This window comes from Haliotis asinina, chromosome 7 (assembly GCF_037392515.1).
Source record: "Haliotis asinina isolate JCU_RB_2024 chromosome 7, JCU_Hal_asi_v2, whole genome shotgun sequence".
Taxonomy (NCBI): Eukaryota; Metazoa; Mollusca; class Gastropoda; order Lepetellida; family Haliotidae; genus Haliotis; species Haliotis asinina.
Window position 1 is genome coordinate 43338889 of NC_090286.1, and position 25171 is coordinate 43364059.

At 40.2% G+C, this 25171-nt stretch overlaps 1 protein-coding gene across 3 annotated transcripts in view; it reads left to right on the top strand.

Annotated features, from left to right (window-relative positions):
* Positions 1 to 13462, top strand: part of LOC137290393 (probable methyltransferase-like protein 24) — a 34939-nt gene extending 21477 nt beyond the window's left edge. For all 3 annotated transcript variants that reach the window (XM_067821299.1, XM_067821298.1, XM_067821297.1), the window contains 4 exons: positions 350 to 478; positions 1767 to 1841; positions 9657 to 9798; positions 10337 to 13462. In XM_067821299.1, the coding sequence (XP_067677400.1) occupies positions 350 to 478; positions 1767 to 1841; positions 9657 to 9798; positions 10337 to 10654 (664 nt within the window). In that variant the 3' untranslated portion in view covers positions 10655 to 13462. The remainder of the gene's footprint in view (positions 1 to 349; positions 479 to 1766; positions 1842 to 9656; positions 9799 to 10336) is intronic.
* The last annotated feature ends 11709 nt before the right edge of the window (positions 13463 to 25171 follow it).

The window sequence follows — 25171 nt, forward strand, 5'->3', positions numbered from 1 at the left end:
TTTTGAGTTAGACATGAATATTTTACAATTTTTATGAATTCCTGAAGTTTATTAAATGAAATTGAAACTCTCCCCTTTTCTCAATATGTGCACACATCCTTCCTGTGCCAGTCCGTACAATTTATATGTCATGACATGTAGACCGGGTTAGAATTGATCTTCGGGGACTGACTGATCCGGTGAACAGGCTCGTTGACACATGTATGGATGCTCATGATGTAAATCACTTGATCTTCAGGTCAGGACTTGATTATTTACCGACCATTGTCATCTAGCTAGAATATTTCCTAGTGCAGCTGTAAGTTTAAATATAAACAAACAAAACGTAATAGTTAATTATTTTTTTCAGCTATGTGAACAGCGTTCAGTTCTCGTGTAAGAAGAGGGTCAGGCGAGGCAACGTCGGCGATGGTGGCTGGGATGTATGTGAAGACCCTCCCTACAACATCAAGACACCCTGCAATATATACTCCTTTGGGTAGGTCTGGTCGATGCCTCGTTGCCATAGCAACGGTATCCTCACAGTGATTGTTCATCGATTGGCTACATACACGTGAAACCCGTTTACCTTGATCGATCAATATCTTGTCTGGATGCTGATCGTTCCAAGTCAGTGTCGATGCCGTTGCTGCGTACCTGAGAAACTACATTCACACTCTCCACCCCAAAGACCAATGAATAGCATGTCACAGAGACTTTAACCACCCAACCATGACTTTAACAGGTGTTTCGTGTAGTTTGATGGAGGTAGTCAATTCTGATTACTGCACAGTACTACAGACCCGTGCCAGTTATATTCGGACATTTGACGTATATTTCCATAGACTTACATGTAAAATTTGTGTAGCATACGTAATTTTCATGAACGTAATTACGGTAAGATCCAAGTCAAATTTTACATATTTGTGAGGATTTATCTTATCTACAATCACATAATTTCTGTTTGATTTTCTGTTGCTTATTTATCGAATGATCCACAAGTTGACCAACATATGCACAGTTCCGAGAACTCCTTTAACGTGGCGGCCTATGTGACTGTGCATTGTAGATCGATACGTAAGTTGATAAATGTGATGTCATTAATTAAATAGTGGTCAGAAAACTGAAATCATGTGTGCAGAACAGATGTGATTTTACATTTGTCTGTCCAAATTTACAAAGACCCATTGTGAACTCCAATTTATTAATGCTACACTGAAATAACCTGCACGTCAATGGAAATTACGTCAAGTGTCCGAATGAAACTGCAGGGGTCTTTACAAACAGGTGGTCTCGACAAGTTACTATTTGCACCAAAGAAACCGTGCATTGTCCCATCTCTTCCTCCACACAAAACACACTGTTAATAGGTTGTTTCAGGCCGCAATGGTAAGGTCACTGTGACTTTCGTGCTCAAGTAAGTAGAGAGAACTGAGTGAACCTGTTGGACGGGAGTGTCAGCTGAAGCTTGTACTGTCAACCATGAATCATATGTAAAGTGTATGATAGAAAATAAAAAAAGAAAATTGTCGCTGCCAGACAAATTCATGAAAAAACGACCAGTGAGTGAGTGAGTGAGTATGGTTTTACACCACTTTTAGCAATATTCCAGCACTGTCCCTGCCGGGGAACGCCAGAAATGGACTACACACATTGCACCCATATGGGGAATCGAACCGGAACCATTAGTCTATCCAGCCGCCCTGGGTCACATTGTAAGATTGTTTTTCATACTGTGATATCTATTCATTGCTTATTTGTTTTCATAGTTTTTACATTCCTTTCAGGATCAACAACGACTGGAGCTTCGATGACGCAGTAGCGACAGCATATGGCTGCCAGATCCACTCCTATGATCCAAGGTACATTTGTCAATTACTTCAGTGCTCCTCGTATAGTGAGTATGTCAATTTTGTTGAATTTGATCAACTGTGGAGCAATATCAGAAATAGAGCTCACATATGGTACCCATGTGGAGAATCGAGCCATTGGCGTGACGAGAGAACGCGTTAACAACAGAGCTACCCCCTCCCCTCGCCCTCCTTGTTTTGTGTGGCAGTCAACGATCATTACATCGTTACGCAAAGTGATAGACGTGCTAAGCCTGTCGTAACACTATGTTAAAGGGTGGGACTCACGGTCGTCAGAAATTAAATTACCGATATATAGTGAAAAACATGGATTTGTTATTATCTTTAAATCTCATTGTGATATGATTACTTATATTTAAGACAACAACAATTCTTTTCAAGATATCCTTTATCACATCACCATGGCACATTGTATCAGATATTTATAATATATTTAGTTGAAATATCTATAATTAAATCCGAATATCCACAAATACCTCTGTTTTAGAGATCCTTAATGCATTCAAGATATCTTTAATTCCATTAAAATTTCTCATATAATGTAAGAGATTTAAAAAACAAAACAAAACCAAAACAAAAACAAAAACAAAAAACCCCCCAAAACAACTGAAGATATCAGCAGTCTCGAAATAAATGTGAAACACCTCGCTCTAAGCATATATACAGACGTTACCCGATTTTAAAGCAAATACGCCTATGGGCGTTAGGACTTGACCTCCTTTGGGGTCCATTTTAGGTGAATAGGCTCATAGTTTGCTAACATTGGTTACTCTGGCAACCATAAGAGTTGATCTTATATAATAAGAGCAGGTGCCGGTTTACAAAAGAACCTTAGCGCTTCGACTGTCTATGCTAAGGTATGGGAGAAACGATCACCTTAGTCCAGCGGTAGCAGTCCAGTACCTTAATACATACATACATACGATTATTGCAGCACAAGGGATATTTTGTACAACGATGTCCTGACCAGCCTAACCCCCAGCTGGAACCACCTAATCCCTATCAAATGTGTACATTGTGTATATGCAAATATTGTACCCAAGGGTCTTTCTTATACGATGTTGGCATAGTATTGTATTGCCTAGACTAAAGTTAGTCTCTGAAAATATTATTTTGATCATAAGAAATAAGTCCATTTAAATTGAAAAAGAGCCCCAAGTGGACCTGAGCCTTTAGCATTGCGGGGAGCCTGAACTGTGGGGAAAATAATATGGTTCATCGACTGCGAGGCTGTGACTGTCAATTATGTTAGTTTGCATAAAACAATTTAATGTTTATCATTTTTTTCACACATTTTTATTTTTTTCCTCTCAGAAATACAGCTTGGGAAGTATAGCTTGTGTTTATGAGTTGTAAATTCAGTGACACTCGTTCATACAAACCCACATTCTTGTAGTGGACAAATAGATGATCGGGACGCGGCCAAGTCAAAATTATTTTTTTCAAAAGCCAATGAAAAAATGTCACGCGCACAAACAAAAGTGACGCGCCGATGCCCGAGAAACAGTTCACCATTTTTTCAACCTTATGCTTCTCTAACTCACAACAGTATCACATGTATGCTTAAACAATTTACCAGAAATATCAATGTTATCTCACTTAAAGAAAAATGTTATCCCAGTGTTGCAAATATTAATATACCTTAGGATTACATTACTATCAGCCTACTGACTCCCAAGAACTCAATAACGTTATGCTTCCCCAGCTTTGTCCATAGCAATATTACCTGTAATGGTCGTACCAGTTAACCGTAACATTAATATTGTTCAGGAATGATCAATTCATGTATTATCATTGTAGACTGCCACGGCGCCGTTGTACAAAACAACCTTAGCGCTACGACAGTCGTAAGTCTAATGTTGACGTATGGGAGTTACGATGTATACATCGGCACCTTGATCAATAAAGGTTCTCTGCACACAATGCATAATTATACTAGTGGTAGACTGACCTGAATGAACACGAAATATGTTAGACAAATAAAATACCGCGGCGGGTCTGATCTCCAAGGAGACATCTTTGCTTACGTCCGTAGCGGCATAGGTCGACCTGCCCGACAGGTCAGTTGCAAATTGAATATTTGGGCCTAGCTTTTAAGAAGAAGCGAAGCGTGGACAGTATTATCATTGATGGGTCATTCTCGAAATCTGCCCAACGTTTGGTCAGTAGCACATTGCTATGACATTGTTATGTCTTTTGACTTCCTCCTCATGGAATAGGTTTTGTGGAGGGCAAATTTGATTTCGATGTTGTAGTTTGATGCACTTTGTGAGTCTACTTTTTATCATAACATTTTATCAGTCAGTTGTCCAACGCTGATTAATTATTCATATGTACTTTTTCATAACATTGTATTTTTAAAGTAAGTCAAAGTTGATGAAATATCAACATTTATGCCATCAGGTCAGTAGTTAGGGAGCATTAATTGTTGTAAAGTTAATAAAAGTGGGAGTTTTTTTGACAGTTTTTGTTACACCACTGAAAAAATGTTCTTTTAAGCAATTTATTCACAAAACTCGACTGTTTTGCATTGAACTTATGCAGTATGTTGTTTTTCTTTAAAAAATTATAACAAATGTTGTTAAAGAAAAACACCATGAAAGTATTATGTTGCAACATTTTTTGTGTTATGTTTGATCAGTTTTTTAGCCATTGACAAATTTGTAACAAGGCTGACATTTTTGGCGACGTTTCGACATAGATCGATTCTTGCTTGACAACGACATTAGAAACTTCGCTAATACAAAACAAAGAAGTTGTATATTCATAAAATAGTCCTCTTTCTTGATACTTTAAAGAGTTCATTAAACATATTTAATTACTTCCCTATGTGCAAATTATCGTGACTGCATTTTGTAATGTGTGGACCATTCAAAAGAAAAAGAGATAATCCAGTATAACGCTTTCAATTTTCATATTTTTTGTACCGTGAATACGGCCTTTTTTTGAGAATGACCCTGATACACTAACCATTGGTCATCTCTTTTGTTGAGCTGACCAGAATTGTTCCTATTATCAACCGCTTACTGATAAAAAGACTGTTAGGGATCTTTTCAACAATGTCCCATGAAAGGCAAATGTGTTGTTTGAGAACCAGAACGTTCATTTGCGTTCTCAATACTTTTCCCAGGAGGACAGAGAAATATTATTGTTCAACGGGTGGTCTCAAATTACAAATACCCCTCAACCTCTTTGTACATTGCCTGGCAACGCTGTAAAGGGAACGTTCATTTAATTTGCTTTGGTGGGAAGGTGGGTGTACATTTCTTTCTGGACCAGCGTTTAGTCTCATAATATATATAATTTTGATAGTAACAAACAAACCCACTTATATTGAAAATAGCAACGCTTAGTCTCAGAATATATATGTAGGAACTAACAAAATTGAAAAGGAGTCCCAGGAAGACCAGTGATTCGGGAGCCGAGTACATCTAGAGGGCAATGAGGGCAGTGGGGGAAATAATGAGCCGCAGGGACTGTGGGACAGTCTAGTGTCTTCAATCAACAATTTGTTTTGACAGAGCGCCATCAATCAATCTACATGTACTTAGTATTCATATAGTGAATACGAACGACAAACGAAACTATCCATATTTCTGAACACAATCTTAATTAGGAATGGCTTCCCCGTCCTCGCCATGTGAGATACAACCAATACTGTCGCTGTTTCGGCGAATGAATACACTGTGCTTCTTGATTCAGAGCCCGCCTGTGTGCGTCTCCCAGTCCCTTGGCGACAGGTATGGTCGCAATGCTGTATCGATTCAAATGTCTTCATGACAGGCTATTGATTGCTACAACCGTCCAAAACAGCCTCGAGCTCTCAACACAATGCGACCTTGCTTACTCCACCCGTCAACCCAGCGGGCGTTCATGCATTCTATAACAGTCACAAACAGCGTATAATTAATCAGTATTAAACTAAAAACACCTTAAACAGTGTTAGTCAAGTTAGGTTTATTCTTTATTTTGGGCCACATTGCCCATAGTATTGTATTGTATAGTATACAGTCGAAGTCACATGGCCAAAATTTTATTAAGAAGTAATTGAGCTATAGTAAATATTCTTAGCAACTATATATATGTTAAACGTAGTTTTGTATATTTACATCAGGTGTGTTTTATTTTTGTTGAAATCTAGTTTTGCAACAATTTTAGATCGACAAGAAGTATTAATTACGGAAAAGAAAATATATATTACATATAAATAAAACATAGTATTCTATAACATTGCTATCACAATGCAAATAAGTATATTCTGTTAATTATCAATAGCTTGTTACAAAGTCAATGAGAAACAATAATACAGAATACATGAAAACTATATTGACATCTTAATACATCATAAATCTGAAAGTAGTGCAAAGGGTCCTGACATGTAGTTAAGATAGGGTATATTAAACATAAGACATTATAGCATAAAGATTTAATAGGTGGAAGAATGTGAAGTTTCTTACGTGGATAAATAAACGTGGAGTTTATTACATGGCCATGGGATAATTTGTTACCGTGTGTCGTCCGTGTTTTATACCTACTCCAGCTGCCATAGATAAACGCATTTAGTGATAAAACTTATGATAAGGTTGTTATTGTGAACTTGGGATTTTGTCCGATATTTGTCCGCGGTGATAAATGTGCATAATGGATGACCAGTCGCGCGTATGCCACGAAGGTATATGTGTAACGCACGTGATTTGACCTTAAGATATAGACATACAATACAGATGACAGTTCTGCACCTTGGTTCTATTAGCCTTATGGATACTGCTCCCGGATTATGTCCGATGCTCGTTATCAATGTGACTCTTGGCAGTTTAAAACGAGTGGTTACTAGTGGTCAATAACGTATACAGACGTAAAATATTTGTTTATCTTTGTCCGTTTCCTCAATGTTAATACTTCACACTGCTGATTTTATAACTGGTTTGTTATTTATCCATTTTGTAATCTTACGCATGGATGACCCAAGCTACACCCTTTTCACGTGCACTTTCACAAGAAATCTCTGGGAAAAGCGGATTCGATTGTACTGTCATGACTTTATAAATAGCACATATTTGTTTCAGCAGCACTACAGCTGTAAAATGTTTGTAAAGAAATCGCGACTGGGACAGTCAATCCATTGATTGTCACCATGAGGTACGATAGCAAAGCATGCGTTTAATATGAATCACCATGAAAAATGTGTTCTCGAAAAGATGAGCGTATCCTGCCCCACGCTCATAAACATATGCTAAGTCTAGTCCATCATTCACCTGAAGTCACTGATGCATCAAATTTCCAAATGTCCTCCATATGTTTACCATTGAAAATACTGAAATCGTTACTGAGGCCTTGAATGTTGTAACATTGATTAAACAACTTCTGTGCAAGAGCAGCATGGCCCTCTTTGGAATCTTGACACAAAGAGCACGTTCACCTAAAAAAATGTGAAAGTACACATCAAAGGCTGAAGCTGTGGGCATATCGCTCGACTTGACAGGGAAGATGACTATTGAAAAGGTGAAGGTAGAAATTGCAATGGCAGAATCTTAATAATGTATAATGTACATTAAGTGATTTACATGCGTGAGTTGGTAACTAGAGTTTGTACTGAGAGGGCTGACAACGTGCCAGTAATAGGAGTAAAGGGCCACGCCCAGAATTCATCTCATGACCTGTGTGGTGACGTTCTTTGTGAAAGTAATCATTGTATGACTAGCGTCGGGTATGAGTACAGAACCTTATATGAAGCCTCGAGCTTCTGCTGCTGGTTCATCAATAATCCAGGTTTTTCCCCCCATAAATCGGAACCCTGGAGATTTATCAGGATTGCTGCTTTCCAAGCCCATACAAGTCTAGAAAATGTGGAAAGTTTAGATTTCCACAGCTTCTGAAAATGAAGAATGTCGGGCTCATTTTCATTATATATATATATTTGGTTTTATTTTTTTAGTTTATTTTTCTGTTAAATATGAGACTAGTCGCTGGTCTACAGTATTTGTTACAATATAAGGTAGTGAAAAAAACTTGGAAAAACCCCTTGAAATTGGTGGTTAAAAAAATGGATGTATTTAGATAATTATCGATAATCGTTCCCCATATGTCCTCCAATAATGGTTTCCCAACACTTCATTCAGTACTCCCTTGTCAAATCGCGGTACCAACTATTTCTCCGGATTCATGTACCACAATGTGTGAGGAACAGGAGTAGTGAATGAGTACATTTTACGCCTTTGTTAGCAATATCCCAGCAATCTCTTGGCGGGGACACCAGAAATGGGCTTCACACAGTGTGCCCATGTGGGGAATCGAACCCGGGACTCCAGCGTAATGAGCCAACGGTTTAACCACTAGGCTACCTAATGAGGGGGATAAGTAAGATGTTCGTACAAAGTATAACGATGACGTATTGGATGTGTCCACGATTTCACACGGGATCGATATACATGTCTCTGTTTACTCTCATGTTAATGCAGCTTGTAATGAATTGGTTCGGTTCTTCTGTTCCGAAAAAAAACGGGTGTGCTTTACGACAAAAAAAAAGATATAAACCATTCTACAAATCTTAATGTTGTAATGAATCGAAGTCTCATTTTGATAAAGCCTGTTTTGAAGAAAAACCCCTAGTTAAGGTGTAATTCCCAAAGCAGGAGGAAGTGAAGGTTTGGTTTTGGTTTGCCGTTGTGTAAGGATGCACTCAGCAATGTTTCAGCTTTTGTAAATAGTTGAGTCTGTACCAGACAAACCAGTCACCAACAGCTTGAGCATCAATCTACAGTTAGGCTGACATATGTCACCCAGATGCCTGACCGCCGATCCCGTTAGTCGCCTCTTACGACAAGTATTGGTTGCTGAAGACCAATTCTAACCCAGAACTTCACGGGTAACACCCTTTAAAAATTCAAAGAGCATGCCATAATATTTTCATGTGTTCCTCGAGGCACACATAAATACAGAGTAATTGCATTGACGTTCCACGAGAGGTAAATATTCAATGCAGGGTGGTGTTCAATTACTGCTGTTTTGACACTGATGTATGACTACTACCGTATTAGTGTGACAAGTTCACAAGACAATATTCATACTGGGTTCAAAATTTGGCCAGTGAAAATCACACAAATAGGTGTGAAGACATTGTTTTCAGTAACGTTTTTGAGAAAGCAATTCGCGATTATGCGATGGCACCACCAGGTTCCCCCATGGATCCGTCGGGGTCTGCGGGCCTTGGACCAAGGTATCTCAAGCTTTGTTGTCTCTTGGGGGGTCGAATCTCTGCTTGGTCCTGGCCTGGAGTTGTCGTTGTGTAGGCTGCATAAAAAATTAAATGTTTCTCTGGCACATTTTTTTCAATTGACGAGGGCGGTAGGACTTTAAAAAAAATGTTTGATAGAAAAAAGAGTGAGTTGTAGTTAATGAGTTGTAGATTCAGTGACACTCGTTCATACAGACACTCATTCTTGTAGTGGACAAATGGAGGTTCGGTAACGCGGCCAAGTCAAAATTATTTTTTAAAGATGGAAATAAAAAATTGTCACGTGCACAGATAAAAGTGCCCCAAAACATATCCCTTTTTCAATTGTCTTGTCACACTCATATACTGTTACCGGGAAAGGGGAGGTTCGATTAACGACCCCGTCTTACCGCAGCGCGTTATAAAGTGAAACTTGACATTAACCTGCTTGGCGGTGGGCGCAAAGGTAAGGAAACAATCACCTAACATATCAGGGTCAGTGTTTGGGCATTCATTCTATGTGTCTCAGAGGAGTAGCCCTATACAATCGATATTAGCAAACCCCCAGCTCACTTACTCATGTTATGTTGCAGCATGACAAAAGTGCAGGACCACGACAGGAGACCCAACCTTCATTTCCACCGGACAGGCCTCAACTCATCTGATGAAACGAATAAAATGGGCTGGCGCATGCGCACATTTAGTTCTATCCTGAAGGAAAATGGCCACTCGCAGGTAGAAACACCACAATTCAGTTTGCCCGGAATAGTTAAACCCCATCGGTATGCCTGGGCCTATGGTCTCAAATACAGAGAAATTAGAGATTGATTGATGGTATGGACGGTAGTCGCCCCTTACTGAATTTTGAAATGAGATGAAATGAGAAGTATTCATTTTTAAGCATAGTCCAAACAGCACGTTTTCCGGTGCAGTGGAATTTGGTCAATATTTGGTCAATTCTTATCATATGATTCATCATACGTTTCAAAAAGAGTCATATGTAACTTTGACTTATGACTCTTTTTGAAACGGTGACAATTGATAGATTAATACAAATATTAATAAAACAAAGGAGTTAATATAACATCACAAATTACCTATGACTCTTTTTGAAACTGTGACATCATCATATGATAAGAATGTAAACAATTGTTAGTATACATACTGCAAATAAAGTGTGTATGTGTGCTGTGAGGTGTTTTCTCACATGAAATGGATGAAATTGTTTGGAACTTATTTTGTTAACTATTTTGAGTAATCTGTTATCTTTCAGGCAGTGATCGACCTACTTAAGATTGACATTGACTATTCCGAATGGTGGGCATTTCCAGAGATGCTGAAAAGCGGGGCTTTGAAGAACGTAAAACAGTTTTGTTTTGAGATTCACGTCAAGCTGAGATCTCACCCAGAGCCGGATATAGACAAGTACCTGAGAGGTCTGGAGCTGCTGAGAGACTTCTATAATGCCGGATTTAGGATATTCCATACTAATAAAAATATGGATGCCAAATACAAGTCAATGTTTGGCATGGAGCGAACAGGTTGCCATGAGATTTACATGGTGCACAATGACACACGGACTTTTGGGTAAAGATCTGGTGACAGAGGTAAAGGGCAACATCTCATGCATTTAGGTGAAACAGCTCTCATCTCAGGTCTCTTGAAAGATTAACAAATTATATCTGGCATTGTCCATAATTGCTATTTTTTCTTATTAATATTCTGTTGATAAATGAGGATCATCCTACTGTATCTTTCCCTCCATCCTCCATTACTGTTTTGGCAAAGTATTGATTCTAGATGAAAAACGGAATTATTTGGCAAATTCGATGCATGTCATTAAGAAACGTTCTTAGCCTCCAGTCACACATAACATTCCTTTACAGGATATCACGGAAAAAATGTTTTATGTTGATGCGTTAACAAGTACAAATTCACCATATTACTAAGTACATATTCATCATGTTACTAAGTACATATTGGTCATCTTCGCATTTGATGACTCACACATTCCCTCATTGTAGGAACCATAGGTAGTATTCATTTGAAAGATCAGTACAGACATCATATTCTGCGTCATATGGGTTGATGATCACACATTAGATTTAAAGACATTGACTACATAAAGTAACGAAAGAACAATTCAACCATCATCAACAAATGTGCTCAAATATCTCATATTGTGATATTTTGGTATCTGAGTGGATTTTTAGTCTTCACTGAGTTACAAGAATATGAATTCATAGCGATGTTACCATACTGAAGAGAGTTTAGGAAATCTCATTTTCTACTCAAAATATGCTGATTTGTTTATATTCCGAATATTTACTTTTCCTGGGTTCATTTCATTATTCACTGAAGCATGTGATTATTCTACGGTATACATCGTTGTAGGATAATTTGAATATAATGTGAATCTCGAAAGTGGCTTTGAGCTTCATAGTTCTATGCGTTTACCATCTTCCTTCTGCCCTGAATTTGTTCCGACGTGAAATAAAGCTTTCCTGTCTCAATTTTCCATGTGGCCTGGAAACGTATGTAATTGATGGGATACTAAATACTCATACCCTTGCAGACTTATGAATTGACTGATCACATTCATCTTTTAACATATGCTTATATTTGTTATACTTATTTAACAAATCGTATGGTGGTTCATTGAAAGTCCAATGCCTAGCGATCTAAGTTTTGCTATTTATTAAACATGTTGTACAATTACTGAAATAACAATTTTACTGTTTATGTTTTTATTTAATCGTTTTGGCATTTCTGATGTGTTAAATGCTCAGAAAAAAGTGAAAATGTCATATTCAGTATATTGTGACATATTGTAGCACCACATCACACATGTTCACGTTGAAGATCCTGTTTGTGATAGGGATTGTCCTAAGGGGCGATTGACGGGATTGGGTGATCAGGCGCTCAAAAAGCTTGTCCATGTCACAGTGCCGACATCTATATCGATGATCATGTTGTCCATCAGGTTCGATTATTTGCAGATAGACGTAATATAATTGGAATATTGCCGAGTGCGTTGTTAGAAAACAAACATTCCAAGATGCATTATACGTAAATGCCCATGTTGCATTTCTGTGCTCATGTTTTAACTGCATGTGTTTTTACCGTTTTATCTGACGTTTTTGGTTTTGATTTAGCATTGATTTGTCCTCTGGATCTTACAATGAAATGACATGTTATCATTCATGTGGTTACGAGATAAAGGTGCTAAAATTTGTGTTAGATTTGTTTGTAATATGATGACATTTCTATAATATTGTAAAATTCAGTGATTGTTAGCTTCTCCAAATTACATATTACTAGTATTATTTGTTATCGTTTGATGCAATTCATCTTAAACCTCTTTAACCTCAACTGTGGTAAGGCTGTTGGACTTCTAGTCCCGGCTTCATACATCCTGTTGTGATATGTACTGCTGAATATTGAACACTGGCAAACAAGGCAAAAACAGTACCCTCCAAAACCTACATGTGTCTTACTGCAGTGTGTGATGTCGTGGTGTGAGTGTGACTTAGAGTGTGAAATTGACTAAATTTCATACTCGATGTTTCGGGTTTTAGATCAGCAGATGTTCGCTGGTCCATCGGGGTCCATGGGCAGAGGTACCCTCGATGTTTGTTTAAGTTTCCCTTGAAACATAATTTTCCTTTTCCGTTATTTGCTCACGATGAATACGTGTTGAATGAGATCATGATGAGAGGACTACTCAGCATATAAGTGTTGGATGTTCTTGGTATGTGAAGACTACTCGGTGTATAATGTTGAATTATGTTATATTGTGAAGACTGTTCTGAATGTATACATAATGAGTGATGTTATAATGTGAAGACGGTACTCAATGTACAAGCGTTGGATGACGTTATGTTGAAACCATGCTAAGTGTATAAATGTTGAATGATGTTATAATGTGACGACGGTACACAATGAACAAGTGTTGGATGATTTCATGTGAAAACTGTACTGAATGTAGAAATGTTGAATGACGGTCTAATGTGAAGACTGTAGTGATTGTATAGGCGATGGATGATGTTACAAGACTGCACTGAATGGACGGATAGACCATACATCACGAAACAGCAAAAGAAAAAAAAGAAAAAGAATAAGAGGGTAACTTTCAAAAATAAATCAGGCAGACAAAGCAAAAACTGTAGTACAGTATTACTACTTGTGTTTTGACGAATTTTCATGTGAATTCAACCATCGTTCCCTTTGGTGCCTTTCTGTAACGAATGAATTATGTCATGGCAGGACAGAGTATGTTTTATGTTTAGATATTTATAACTAATTATGTTGTATATATGAATTTGGGGGTATATCGATTGGCATGTTCAGATCTGATGTTTCGGTTAGTGGTGGAATAAAACATACTTTTTCTTACTTTTTCAAGCGTCGTGTTGACATTATTTCAGTACAGCATTGACATCGGTTTCACGCCAAAGTGTCAAAGTTTCGTATGGAGGTGTTTTCCTTCTAAACCATGACCATCCAGATCTCCAGATTCTGTCCTAACTTTTCCCAGACGATTCATTAAAGACGTGAGTCTAACGTTACGTTTTTGTTCAACGTTTCTTTTTTCAAATGTTCTGTCGTTGGCAACCATTCCCCCTCATGTTGGGATTCAGTTTAGACTGGTTTGTGTCAAACATTTCCCTGAAATTCAAATTCTTCCTACGTTTCTTTTTGCAAACGTTCTGTCGTTGGCAACCATTCCCCCACATGTTGGGATTCAGCTTAGACTGGTTTGTGTCAAACATTTCCCTAAAATTCAAATTGTTCCAACGTTTCTTTTTGCAAACGTTCTGTCGTTGGCAACCATTCCCCCACATGTTGGGATTCAGTTTAGACTGGTTTGTGTCAAACATTTCCCTAAAATTCAAATTGTTCCAACGTTTCATCGTCATGTACCGCGCCTATATCTGCACTACATTTCACAAAACAAATGGGTCCAACTTATCCTTGTTTGCCAGAAGCTGTTTTAAGTTCGAGGTCCCTGAGATACCATGTCCCAGTTAAGCATGAATACCCAACTGAAACACAATCGTAAGTATACTAACTCCGAGCTGACCAGGTCTTCTTGTACCCATTAATTCCAAGCGCCAAACAGGTACAATATTTTGACGTCTTATTGGTAAGACGCGACCTTCCGCTCTCTTGACGAACATACTATCCACTACACCACAGAGGCAGAGCCGTACATCGCAGCCTTACCACTGACTATTTGCCTGGCTGAATATCTATTAACAAATTTTCAGAATTTGATTAAGATATATCATTTACACGATATTGCATGACCGCGTTTGAAAGCATGTGACAGCTGCCCGTGCAATTACGTAATATAATCGTTATTCAGTTTTGATATCAAGGTTATGCAGCTTGGCAAACCGGATCTCACTTCGTGTTTGCATATCATATTTTATACGCAGATGCTAGTTGACGCAAATTGACGAACGATTTCACTTGAGCTAGTCGATACCGAGGTGTCCTTGATGCCCTGGTGGTCCGGTCTATAACAAATAAACTCGGTAGAGTTATTTCCCTTGCCTGTCCCAAACGCCGCCGGCACCTCCTTCCACAACACATCCGAAAATTACTAGTTTGTATGAGATGTACGGAAGCGTAGTAGGGCCACGATGGGTTTTTTTTAGTCTCATTATCTCCTACATAGGACTTTGTATTTCCTACGTAGGTCTCAGTATCTCCTGTAGGAGATGATCGATATATGTTAATATGCATTATTCAGAAATGGTCGACTTAAATCCTCAGACACGCAAGCAGTCTCCTGTTTCACTGTTTCAATCACTGTTAGAGTCTACAGTCATGTATTCCATTAGAGTCTACCATCTTGTGATCCATATACTTTAAGAGTTTCCTTCATTATTAGACTTGCGTGTTCAACCGATTGCTGCACATTACTGTCATGTGTTGTACAGAGTGTTGTACTTTACTACATGTATTTTGCGTTGCATGTAGTTCATTGTTATATGTTGCACTTCGCTGCACTTTACTGTTATGTGTTGGATATTTCAGACGTCGTTGCGTATGAGTCATTATCTGCGTGCACAGGCGTGTCTTAGACCAGCGGTGGCAGTCTATGCCTACATATTTTCTTACACTTGTACAAGCAACTATTATGACAGTCTATTGCCATTTGAATTTCGTATTGCTTTCAATTGCAATCAATTCGTTTTCACCCCAGACAAGTCAACCTGAAAACAATCACGAGAAAACAAACAGCAAACGAGCGTTGTATCCAAATCCAACCTAGCCCCATCTGAAGACAAGCAAAAACCTAAAGAGGACGTGAATTTCATCTCCGTGTCTTTCCCTTTACCAACAGCCCCTCTCCCGTTCTCTCTCTGCGAAAGAGTGAGTGTGTGTGTTTGTATATATGTCTCTCTGTCTCTGTTTCTCTGTTTGTCTGTCTCCCCCCCTCTCTCTCTCTCGTTCTGTGCGCGCGCTCGCGTGTGTGTGTGTGACTAACACAAAACTCGATAACTGCAATTAGATCTAGGTCGACGTCACCCAAATGTAACACACACAATAACACTGTATAGTAACACTGTGTTAATGTCGTGAATATTCACTGACTTGCATTTCTATTACCTAACGTCCTGCATGACCAAACATTTCTCAGCTTAATGTATCTCTTCATCCGTGATGCAAGGCGATGGGGTAGTCTAGTGGTGAAAACATTCGTGACCCAGGTTCGATTCCCGACATGGGTATCATGTCTGAAGCTTGTTCCTAATATCTCTGGGATATTGCTGGAATATTGCTTACAGCGACATAAGATTACACTGACTGACTTACTGACCACCTCACCACTATCCCAACCATCACCTCACCACTATCTCCACTGTTACCTCAAAACTGTTCCCACCATTCCCACAACACTCTTCCCACGATCACCTCATAACTGTCCTCATTATCAACCTCACCACTGTCCCTGCTATCACCTCACCACTGTTCCACTGTCATGATTACACGATGCCATTTAGAAAGTGGTCAAATGCAACATCTGTCATATTTAGGATTTCACTTTCTTAGTAAAGTACAAATTCTAGTACTTTTTTGGTTGAGTCCCATCCGGGATTCGAACCCGCACCCTCAGAGTCAAGCACCTGATCACCAGCACACAAAGTCAGCCGCCCAGCCCGCTAAGCCACCGCAACTTCCACAAAATGAAAGTCGTACAACTGGTAGTCTAGACTGCGTACTTTGTGTACACCTCTGATGAGTGTAAATTGGCACGGCTCCCAAGCAGTCTAGACTACAAAATGACTTTGTGTTTTGGCGATTAGGTGCCTGACTCTGAGGGCGCGGGTTCGAATACCGGATGGGACTAAATCGAAAAAGTACTAGAATTTGTACTTTACTAAGAAAGTGAAATCCCAAATAGGACATACAGTGTTCCCAGAAATTATTGAGAAAATCTTTGTTTTTTTCTAATGATGCTAAGATTGGAAAAAGGGCTTTCACTATGCACTAAGCATACTAAATAAGGGAGACAACTCTTGAAGGCTTAGCAGGCAGCTCATTACGTCGGCTTCCTGTGTTGACATGTCAGAATTTACAGCAAGAGAGAAAAGAAAGCTCATTCTAGATGATTTTGAAAGGGGTGAGGCTGATGCTAAAGTGTTAGCTTGTAGACATGGTATTCCTCTGTCTACAGTATACAGAACTTTGAAGAATATTCAAACAGGAACCGGGATAGAGCACAAAGCAGGGGCAGGTCGGCCTAGGAAATTCAGCGTTGTGGATTGCCGAAGACTTGGGCAGATTGTGAGTAGGGGCAAATTGAAAAGTGTTGAGAACATCAGAAATGAAATGATTAGCAGAGGAAGTCCTCAGGTATGCAATGAAACAGTTAGGTAGGAATTACAGAGACATAATTGGGTGAAAAAACGTGGAATTCCCTCGCCGTTGATGAAAGATGCGCAAAAGGAAAAACGTTTAAACTGGTGTCGGGCTCATGAAAATCAAGATTGGGATAATGTTTTCTTTTCGGATGAAAGTTCTGTTTGGCTTTTCCCTAATTGTGTGAAAATTTGGACCAAAGATACTGTCAAACCTATCTACCAGCGACCAAAACATAGCCCGAAGTTTCAAATGTGGGGTGGCATATCGGCTCGTGGAGTGACGCCATTGTGTGTTTTCACGGGAAACTTGACAAAAAAAAGATACGTTGACATTCTAAACGGTCACCTTCTTCCGACAGCACAAACATTGTATGAAGATGATTGGATTTTCCAGCATGATAATGACCCAAAACACACTGCGCGCTACACAAAACAGTGGTTGTCGGGCGAAAATGTTCAAGTTTTAGACTGGCCCAGTTACAGCCCAGACCTAAACCCAATTGAGAATGTGTGGGGAGTCATGAAGGACAGAATAAACCAAAAGGGACTGAGAAATATTGAAGATATGAAGGCCGAGGTGGTCCAATATTGGGATACCCTGTCACACGATTACCTACAAACTTTGATGGGTAGTGTGCCTAGGCGTATTCAGGCATGCATTGCTGAGCGAGGAGGTCTAACAAAGTACTAAAACAAGACTGAGACTGTAAAAGGATGATGTTTTAACATGTTTATGTAAGTAAAACGCCAGAAGTTAGTAAACGTAATGAGTTACATGATGCAATATGATTCTCAATAATTTCTGGGAATACTATATGTTGCATTTGTTTCACTGCCACCTCTTCACTTTCCTCACTATCACCTCACCACTATCACCACTATCACATGGCCACTGTTATTACCATCACCTGACCACTGTCACCACTAACACCTCACCAATGTTACTACCATCACCTGACCACTGTCACCACTATCACCTGACCACTGTTATTACCATCACCTGACCACTCTCCCCACTATCACCTCTCCACTGTTCCTACTATAACCTCACCAAGGTTCCCACTATTACCACACACCCCCACTCCCCCGTCACCACTATCACCTCACCACTGTTACTACTATCACCTCACCACTGTCAACACTGTCACCATTATCACCTCACCAATGTTACTACCATCACCTGACCACTTTCCCCACTATCACCTCACCACTGTTACTACCATCACCTGACCACTGTCACCACTATCACCTCACCACTGTTATTACCATCACCTGACCACTGTTCCTACTATCACCTGACCACTGTTCCTACTATCACCTGACCACTGTTCCTACTATCACCTGACCACTGTTACTACCATCACCTGACCACTGTTCCTACTATCACCTGACCACTGTTACTACCATCACCTGACCACTGTTCCTACTATCACCTGGCCACTGTTACTACCATCACCTGACCACTGTTCCTACTATCACCTGACCACTGTTCCTACTATCACCTGACCACTGTTCCTACTATCACCTCACTACTGTTACTACCATCACCTGACCACTGTCACCACTATCACCTCACCACTGTTACTACCATCACCTGACCACTGTCACCACTATCACCTCACCAATGTTACTACCATCACCTCACCACTGTCACCACTATCACCACTATCACCTGACCACTGTTACTACCATCACCTGACCACTGTTCCTACTATCACCTCACTACTGTTACTACCATCACCTGACCACTGTTCCTACTATCACCTGACCACTGCTACTACCATCACCTGACCACTGTTCCTACTATCACCTCACCACTGTTACTACCATCACCTGACCACTGTTCCTACTATCACCTGACCACTGTTCCTACTATCACCTGACCACTGTTCCTACTATCACCTGACCACTGTTACTACCATCACCTGACCACTGTTCCTACTATCACCTGACCACTGTTACTACCATCACCTGACCACTGTTCCTACTATCACCTGGCCACTGTTACTACCATCACCTGACCACTGTTCCTACTATCACCTGACCACTGTTACTACCATCACCTGACCACTGTTCCTACTATCACCTGAGCACTGTTCCTACTATCACCTCACTACTGTTACTACCATCACCTGACCACTGTCACCACTATCACCTGACCACTGTTACTACCATCACCTGACCACTGTCACCACTGTCACCACTATCACCTCACCAATGTTACTACCATCACCTGACCACTTTCCCCACTATCACCTCACCACTGTTACTACCATCTCCTGACCACTGTTCCTACTATCACCTGACCACTGTTACTACCATCACCTGACCACTGTTCCTACTATCACCTCACTACTCACAGTCTATTACCCCACCACCGTCCCTACTATTACCCCACAGTGTCTCTACAAACACCACTACTGACCCCACTTTCATCCCACCACTGTCCCACTAACAGCACACCACATCCCCACTATTCCCCCCTCCGACTGCCCTCACTATTTCTCCCTCCCACTACCCCCAACTATTACCCTCCCACTCCCCCCCACTATTACCCCCTCAGACTGCCCCCCCCCCACTATTACCCCCTCCCACTACCCCCCACTATTACCCCTTCCATTGCCTCCCACTATTTACCCCTCCTACTACCACCGTCATTACTTTCCCCACTATCACCTCCACCATATATTTGCATTTACATCTTTGATTCGCCTTATCAAATAACCTACTAGTGGCACTGAGTTTCTTTTCAGAAGAATACTGAAGCTTACACAAATCTTTCCCGTCACGAGATATACACTGGGGGTACACCCGTCTCGGTGACCATACTTAAACTTACTGACATTACGACTTTAATTTCGCGTTGGCGATACAAAGGGTGTGATGTTTTACTATACAAATAACTTACAATAGGTGTTACATAAAAACTGACAGTGACTTATAATCGTTCTGTGAAGTAAATCGACAATTACCGCGAATGACACCTGCTCGTAATGGCATGCCTTGTTAAAAGCAATCCCCCTGTAAATCCCGAACAAATCGGAGGCAGCTTAAACAAGTGTTAAATAGGTTCCGTAAACAGGAACAACAAAAGGATTACCCAAGATTTGTCAAACAAATGTGATTACTGTTCGTTATCCGCCCCTTAGCTTCAGAATATCTTTCTTAATTCTGTTTTGATTGGAGCAGGTTGTCTGGGCTGTCTCACAACCCTTATATCGATGCAGAGGCCTTTGACATTTTATCTGTGATCTGCACACTGCGGACATTATTTTAGTGAATTGGAAGGATTGTAGAAGAAAGTCGTCATGTCACAACTTGAGGTAATGTTATCGGAAAATCTGACTTAGATTTTATGAGTGACATTCATTGTGTTTCAGTCAAATGCAGACTGAATTATAATCTGCTTGCAGTGAAAACGTATCGATGAATTTCACTTTAAAGATAAAAGGAAATCACGTAAAGTGAAATTAGGATTGCGATACCTCATAAGCTTGTTTCCAATCGGTATTATTGGTTTGTATTAAAACGGGTAAGTGCACGAGATGGGACACATGCGAGGTACGTGATGAGCGTTGAATGTTCAAACAAGGTAAAATTATGAGGACTCATCTTAATTTCACTTTATTTTATGTACTTTTTTGTTTAAATTGAAATTCGTCAGTACGTTTCGACTGCAAACAGATTATAATTCTTGAGCTCTTTGCTTTCTCAAAGTAAGCTTGTCTGACAGTGTTTATGCGTGCGTGTAATATTATATACAGTAAAAGTGTTTCATATCAACCTGAATTACAAGTGCACGTCTCTTCCCTCTATGACTTTTGTAACGAAAATGAATTACCCACCTAAAACCTAGTATAAGATAAACTGGAACTTGTACTTCAACTGTTATGAGCACGTCCATGGGTTTGCGAAGATTGGATTTTCATGTCATTGAGTACAATGAAAAGAATAGGTTGTTCGTAGCCTTCACAGCTCTTCATATTTTCTAGTCTCATTCCATCTTTTTCCGTTAAATATATTTTGTTTTAACACATGTATGTTATACTTCATTAAGGCATCTGAGGCATGCATCTGTTACGAAATACGTCAACACATGACTACATTTCTGACAAAAAGTATATATTTGCACTGATCACAACTGTATACACACTGAATATATTTGGGAGAATCATCTCGGGTGAAATGAATCTAGGCCTTCTGCTCTTCAAGTTCTACTGTCAAGAATCATTGGTGAGACAAAAAATATTTCTGCTACAAATGCTATATAGAGGTGTAAACTGTTTTATATTTAAAGTAAGATTGGTAGGTTTGTTGGTTTGTTATTTAAGGACGCACTCTGTAAATGATCGAGTCTGGACCAGACAATCCAGTGATCAACATGATGACCTTCGGTCGAGGCAGTTGGGATACGATGATAAGTACCATCCTTGTCAGCGAGTCCGACAGCGATCTCATTAATCGCCTCTTGCGACAATAGTTCTAACCCGGATTTTCACGGGTTTTGGTGAAAGAATGTTCATGAACCTGACAAAAGGTATAAAGTGAGTGAGTGAGCTTAGTTATACGTTTCAATTAGAAATCATGCCTGCAATATGATACGGGGGACGCCAGAAATGGACTTCACATCATTTTCGCATGCTGGGAATCGAACCCTGGCCTTTTGCGTGAAGAGCGAACGCTTTAGCCACTTGGCTACCCCACCAGCCTCAAAACGTATAAAACAAGAAACCAATGCAGAGCAGTATTTTAACACCAAACACAAACATGCTCCTGCAGAACAAAACGGAGCTTTGGGTACCCCAGTAGTTAAAGCGTTCGCTCGTCACGCAGAAGATACGGATTGGATTCCACATCACGGGTACGATATGTGAAGCCCATTTCTGATGTCCTCCGCCGTGACTTTGTGGGAATTCTGCTAATAGCGGCGTGATTCCAAAATTATTATCTCTCACAGAGCATAACAGACACATTTTCAGTACTGATTAAAATTATACTGATCAGCTGAGATACTCAATCATGCAGTTATGATGGTTTTCTTTCAGCAGAATGATACGAACACAACCGATGCGGATGGTTCGGCTTCAGTGACTGGGATTTCAGTGGGCGTGCTTGCTTTCATCATCCCTGGTCTTGGTGTGGAGAGCGTGGCGGTAGCTACTGTCGCCCTCGACTGGCGGAAGAACAAATCGGTGGCAAAAGATCTTGTTCTAGCTCTAATCGTCACAGACTTCTTCGGAATTCTCAACATCATCGTTCATATTATAGTCAAAATCAACTTTTCCACAACCGACTTCTTTTGTTACATCTTTGATGTCATACAGGTCTTGACCTTGCAAGTTTCGGGTTTCATAGTCTCAACCATGGCTATAGACAGAACCATGGCACTAAAGGCGCCACTTTGGTACAATCGTAATATGACAGGCAACGTTGTCTGGATTATTCTCTTCGTGCAAATCCTTTGTTCACTTTTCATCTCCATATTTCCATTCATTGGATTAGGATCTGTCTGGACAGTCACAGTCGTAAACGGAGTGAAAGTGGAAGTGTGTGGTCTCTTCAATTTTGCGCGACTCAGTGACAGCAGGGAAGGAGTGTTTACTCTGACTTATAGTACAGTTGGTGCAGTGTTCCTGGTGGTAGTCCTCTCTTGCAATGGGTTGGTGATCAGGGAGATGAAGAGGATGCAAAGAGTCATCCCTTGGCCCAGAGATATTCCGCGCCAGGGGCCAGAGTTTCGCATGACTAAGGTGTTGTTGGCACTGTCACTGACGTTCGTCATGTGCTGGAGTCCGTTGATTGTAAGACCAAACATTTATTTATATTCGGTGAATGGGTGTACTGGAATTTCCTCAGTACACAATATTGTTAAGATATGAAAGGGCTGAGTGATTCCTAGGAAGAACCTCTAAGCGAGCTAGGGTTGATTCAGGCTCTTTCATGCGACCGCAAATAATTCATATATACACATCGTCATAAATATTGTCCCACCCACATTTTTTCACTAAGTAAAACCGGATCTTCCACCTCATAAAATGGTGCTTGGAAAAAACCCACATTGAACTGTTTCAATGGCCTCATGGGAGCGTTTAGTCAGAATGTTGACAAAACAAGACCGAATTTGAGCAGTTGGGGTTTAAAGACAGTAAACTAAAGATAATTAAATCACCGTAAAATAAGGTGAAATACAGTATGGCTGCCGGGATCGTTACCGCAGACACAAAACACAGTTCAGATTTCATTAATGTCGATCCCACTCATAAGGTCCACAATGATTGGCTACCTCACTATCTGATGTAACCGTCTCGCACATGGATAACAGTTTCTACAAGCCGTCTCATCCTGGTCACTAGATGTGTGATCCTCTGTTGGGGAATCGGCACCACTCATCTTGTAATGCATGGGTCATTTCCTGAAGGCTCTGAAATGCAGGATCTCTTGATCTCACAATACGTTTCAAAATGTTCCTCAAATGCTCAACATGATTCGTGTCTGGACTTATGGCTGGCCATGGTAGTGTCAATCAATCAAAATGTATTTCAGTACTTAAAAGGCCGCAGGTCTGTAGTACATTTAGAGCTTACATGAGGCGATAGAAGTCATTTATAATTTCTTCTCTGTAACAATACTTTTTCTTAGTCTCACAGCGAAGTAGATGTACATTGCCAGATTCTGCTAATAATGTGGTTGCATCTCTTAATAGTGAAATTTATGTTCTTACTCTTGGGTGCTGATAAAAGTGTGGGCTTAGGGAGTTTGTTCGTAGAGTCGTATAAACAGGGGAGATTAGAAGAATTGTAGTTCATTCTCGACAATATTCATATAATTACAGAACTGTCATTTTCTGTTTTCTCTTTGTATACCTGTATACCTGCCAGTTTCAATAATCAATTCATGGGAAGAGCTACGGAAACGATAGAGAGCTATACGAAATTGTTTTACGTCGAATTTTGCTTAATAGGCTTCAAAATTTCCATTGATTAAACGATAAGAATTTTGTGGATAGAAGTAGTGAAGACTGAAAATACATATCTTTCATTCTCTGTGTAAATGATATGAGAAAGTAGTGTCTCAATGGCATTGTGTTGGAGGTGCTCAACAACATCTCGAGCACCCGTAAAGGTCCGGGGTAGAATAGGGCTTCAGCAACCCATGTTTGCCATAAAAGGCGACTATGCTTGTAGTAAAAGGTGTCTAACAGCATCAGGCTCGCTGACTTGGTTGACACATGTCATCGGTTCCCAATTGCGCAGATCGATGCTCATGTTGTTGATCACTGGATTGTCTGGTCCAGACTCGATTATCTACAGACCGCTGCCATATAGCTAGAATATTGCTGAGTGCGGCGTAAAACTGAACTCACTCACCCGTGGTGTGGCATTATCGTCAATGAAGTCTGGACGAGTGGCGAGGGCATCGTTTCGAAATGAGGCACAACGGCATCGTCCAGAATCATGTTCTGGTACCTCGGTCCATTCAGTGTCCCGGGAATGAGGTCAATTTTGCAGTCATAGGAACATCATATCCACACCATGGCGGATCCACTCCCAAATGGAATATCAGCCTCTCTGGCCCTCCGGTCTGTATGGTGCAGCAAAAATCAGCTTTCATGGGGCCAGTGGGTCCTTCTAGATGTCCCTGGTTCCATCGAGCACGTACTTGGAATATGCGTAAACGGGCGTGGTGGTGCTGGTTTGTGAGAAGTGGACGTGTGATTGGTCGTCTTGAGAGGGCGAGCGAGAATTTCAGCGTGGCAGAGACACGCAATATGGCACTGCACGTCCAAGACAAATGTGCTTCCCATGTGTGCTGCGTGTAAGAGAAACTTGCTGATGTCAGTAGGATATTTCTAACAAATTTGGAAAAGTCATAAAAAAACTAATATAATCTGTTAATAATGGCATACTGTTTAAATATTGTTAATGTGATGAACGTTCTATTATGTAACACTTCATGGATGTAAAACTGTTTTTCTTTCAGGTCTTACTATTCCTAGCACAGGCGGGGGTAAACACCGACAAACGGGTCAGGATCATCGTGTTCGGCATCGCATCCCTCAACTTCTTTTTCGACTCGGGCGTGTATCTCTTAATGAATAAGAAGTACAGACAGAATATTACCAGGATATGTTGTCGTTCACAGTCTAGAAATACGTCTGCAGGACCCAGTGTACAGAATGATGGTTGAAGTGGTGATATCGTTCCAGTGGACGGGTTACATGTTGATGGGAT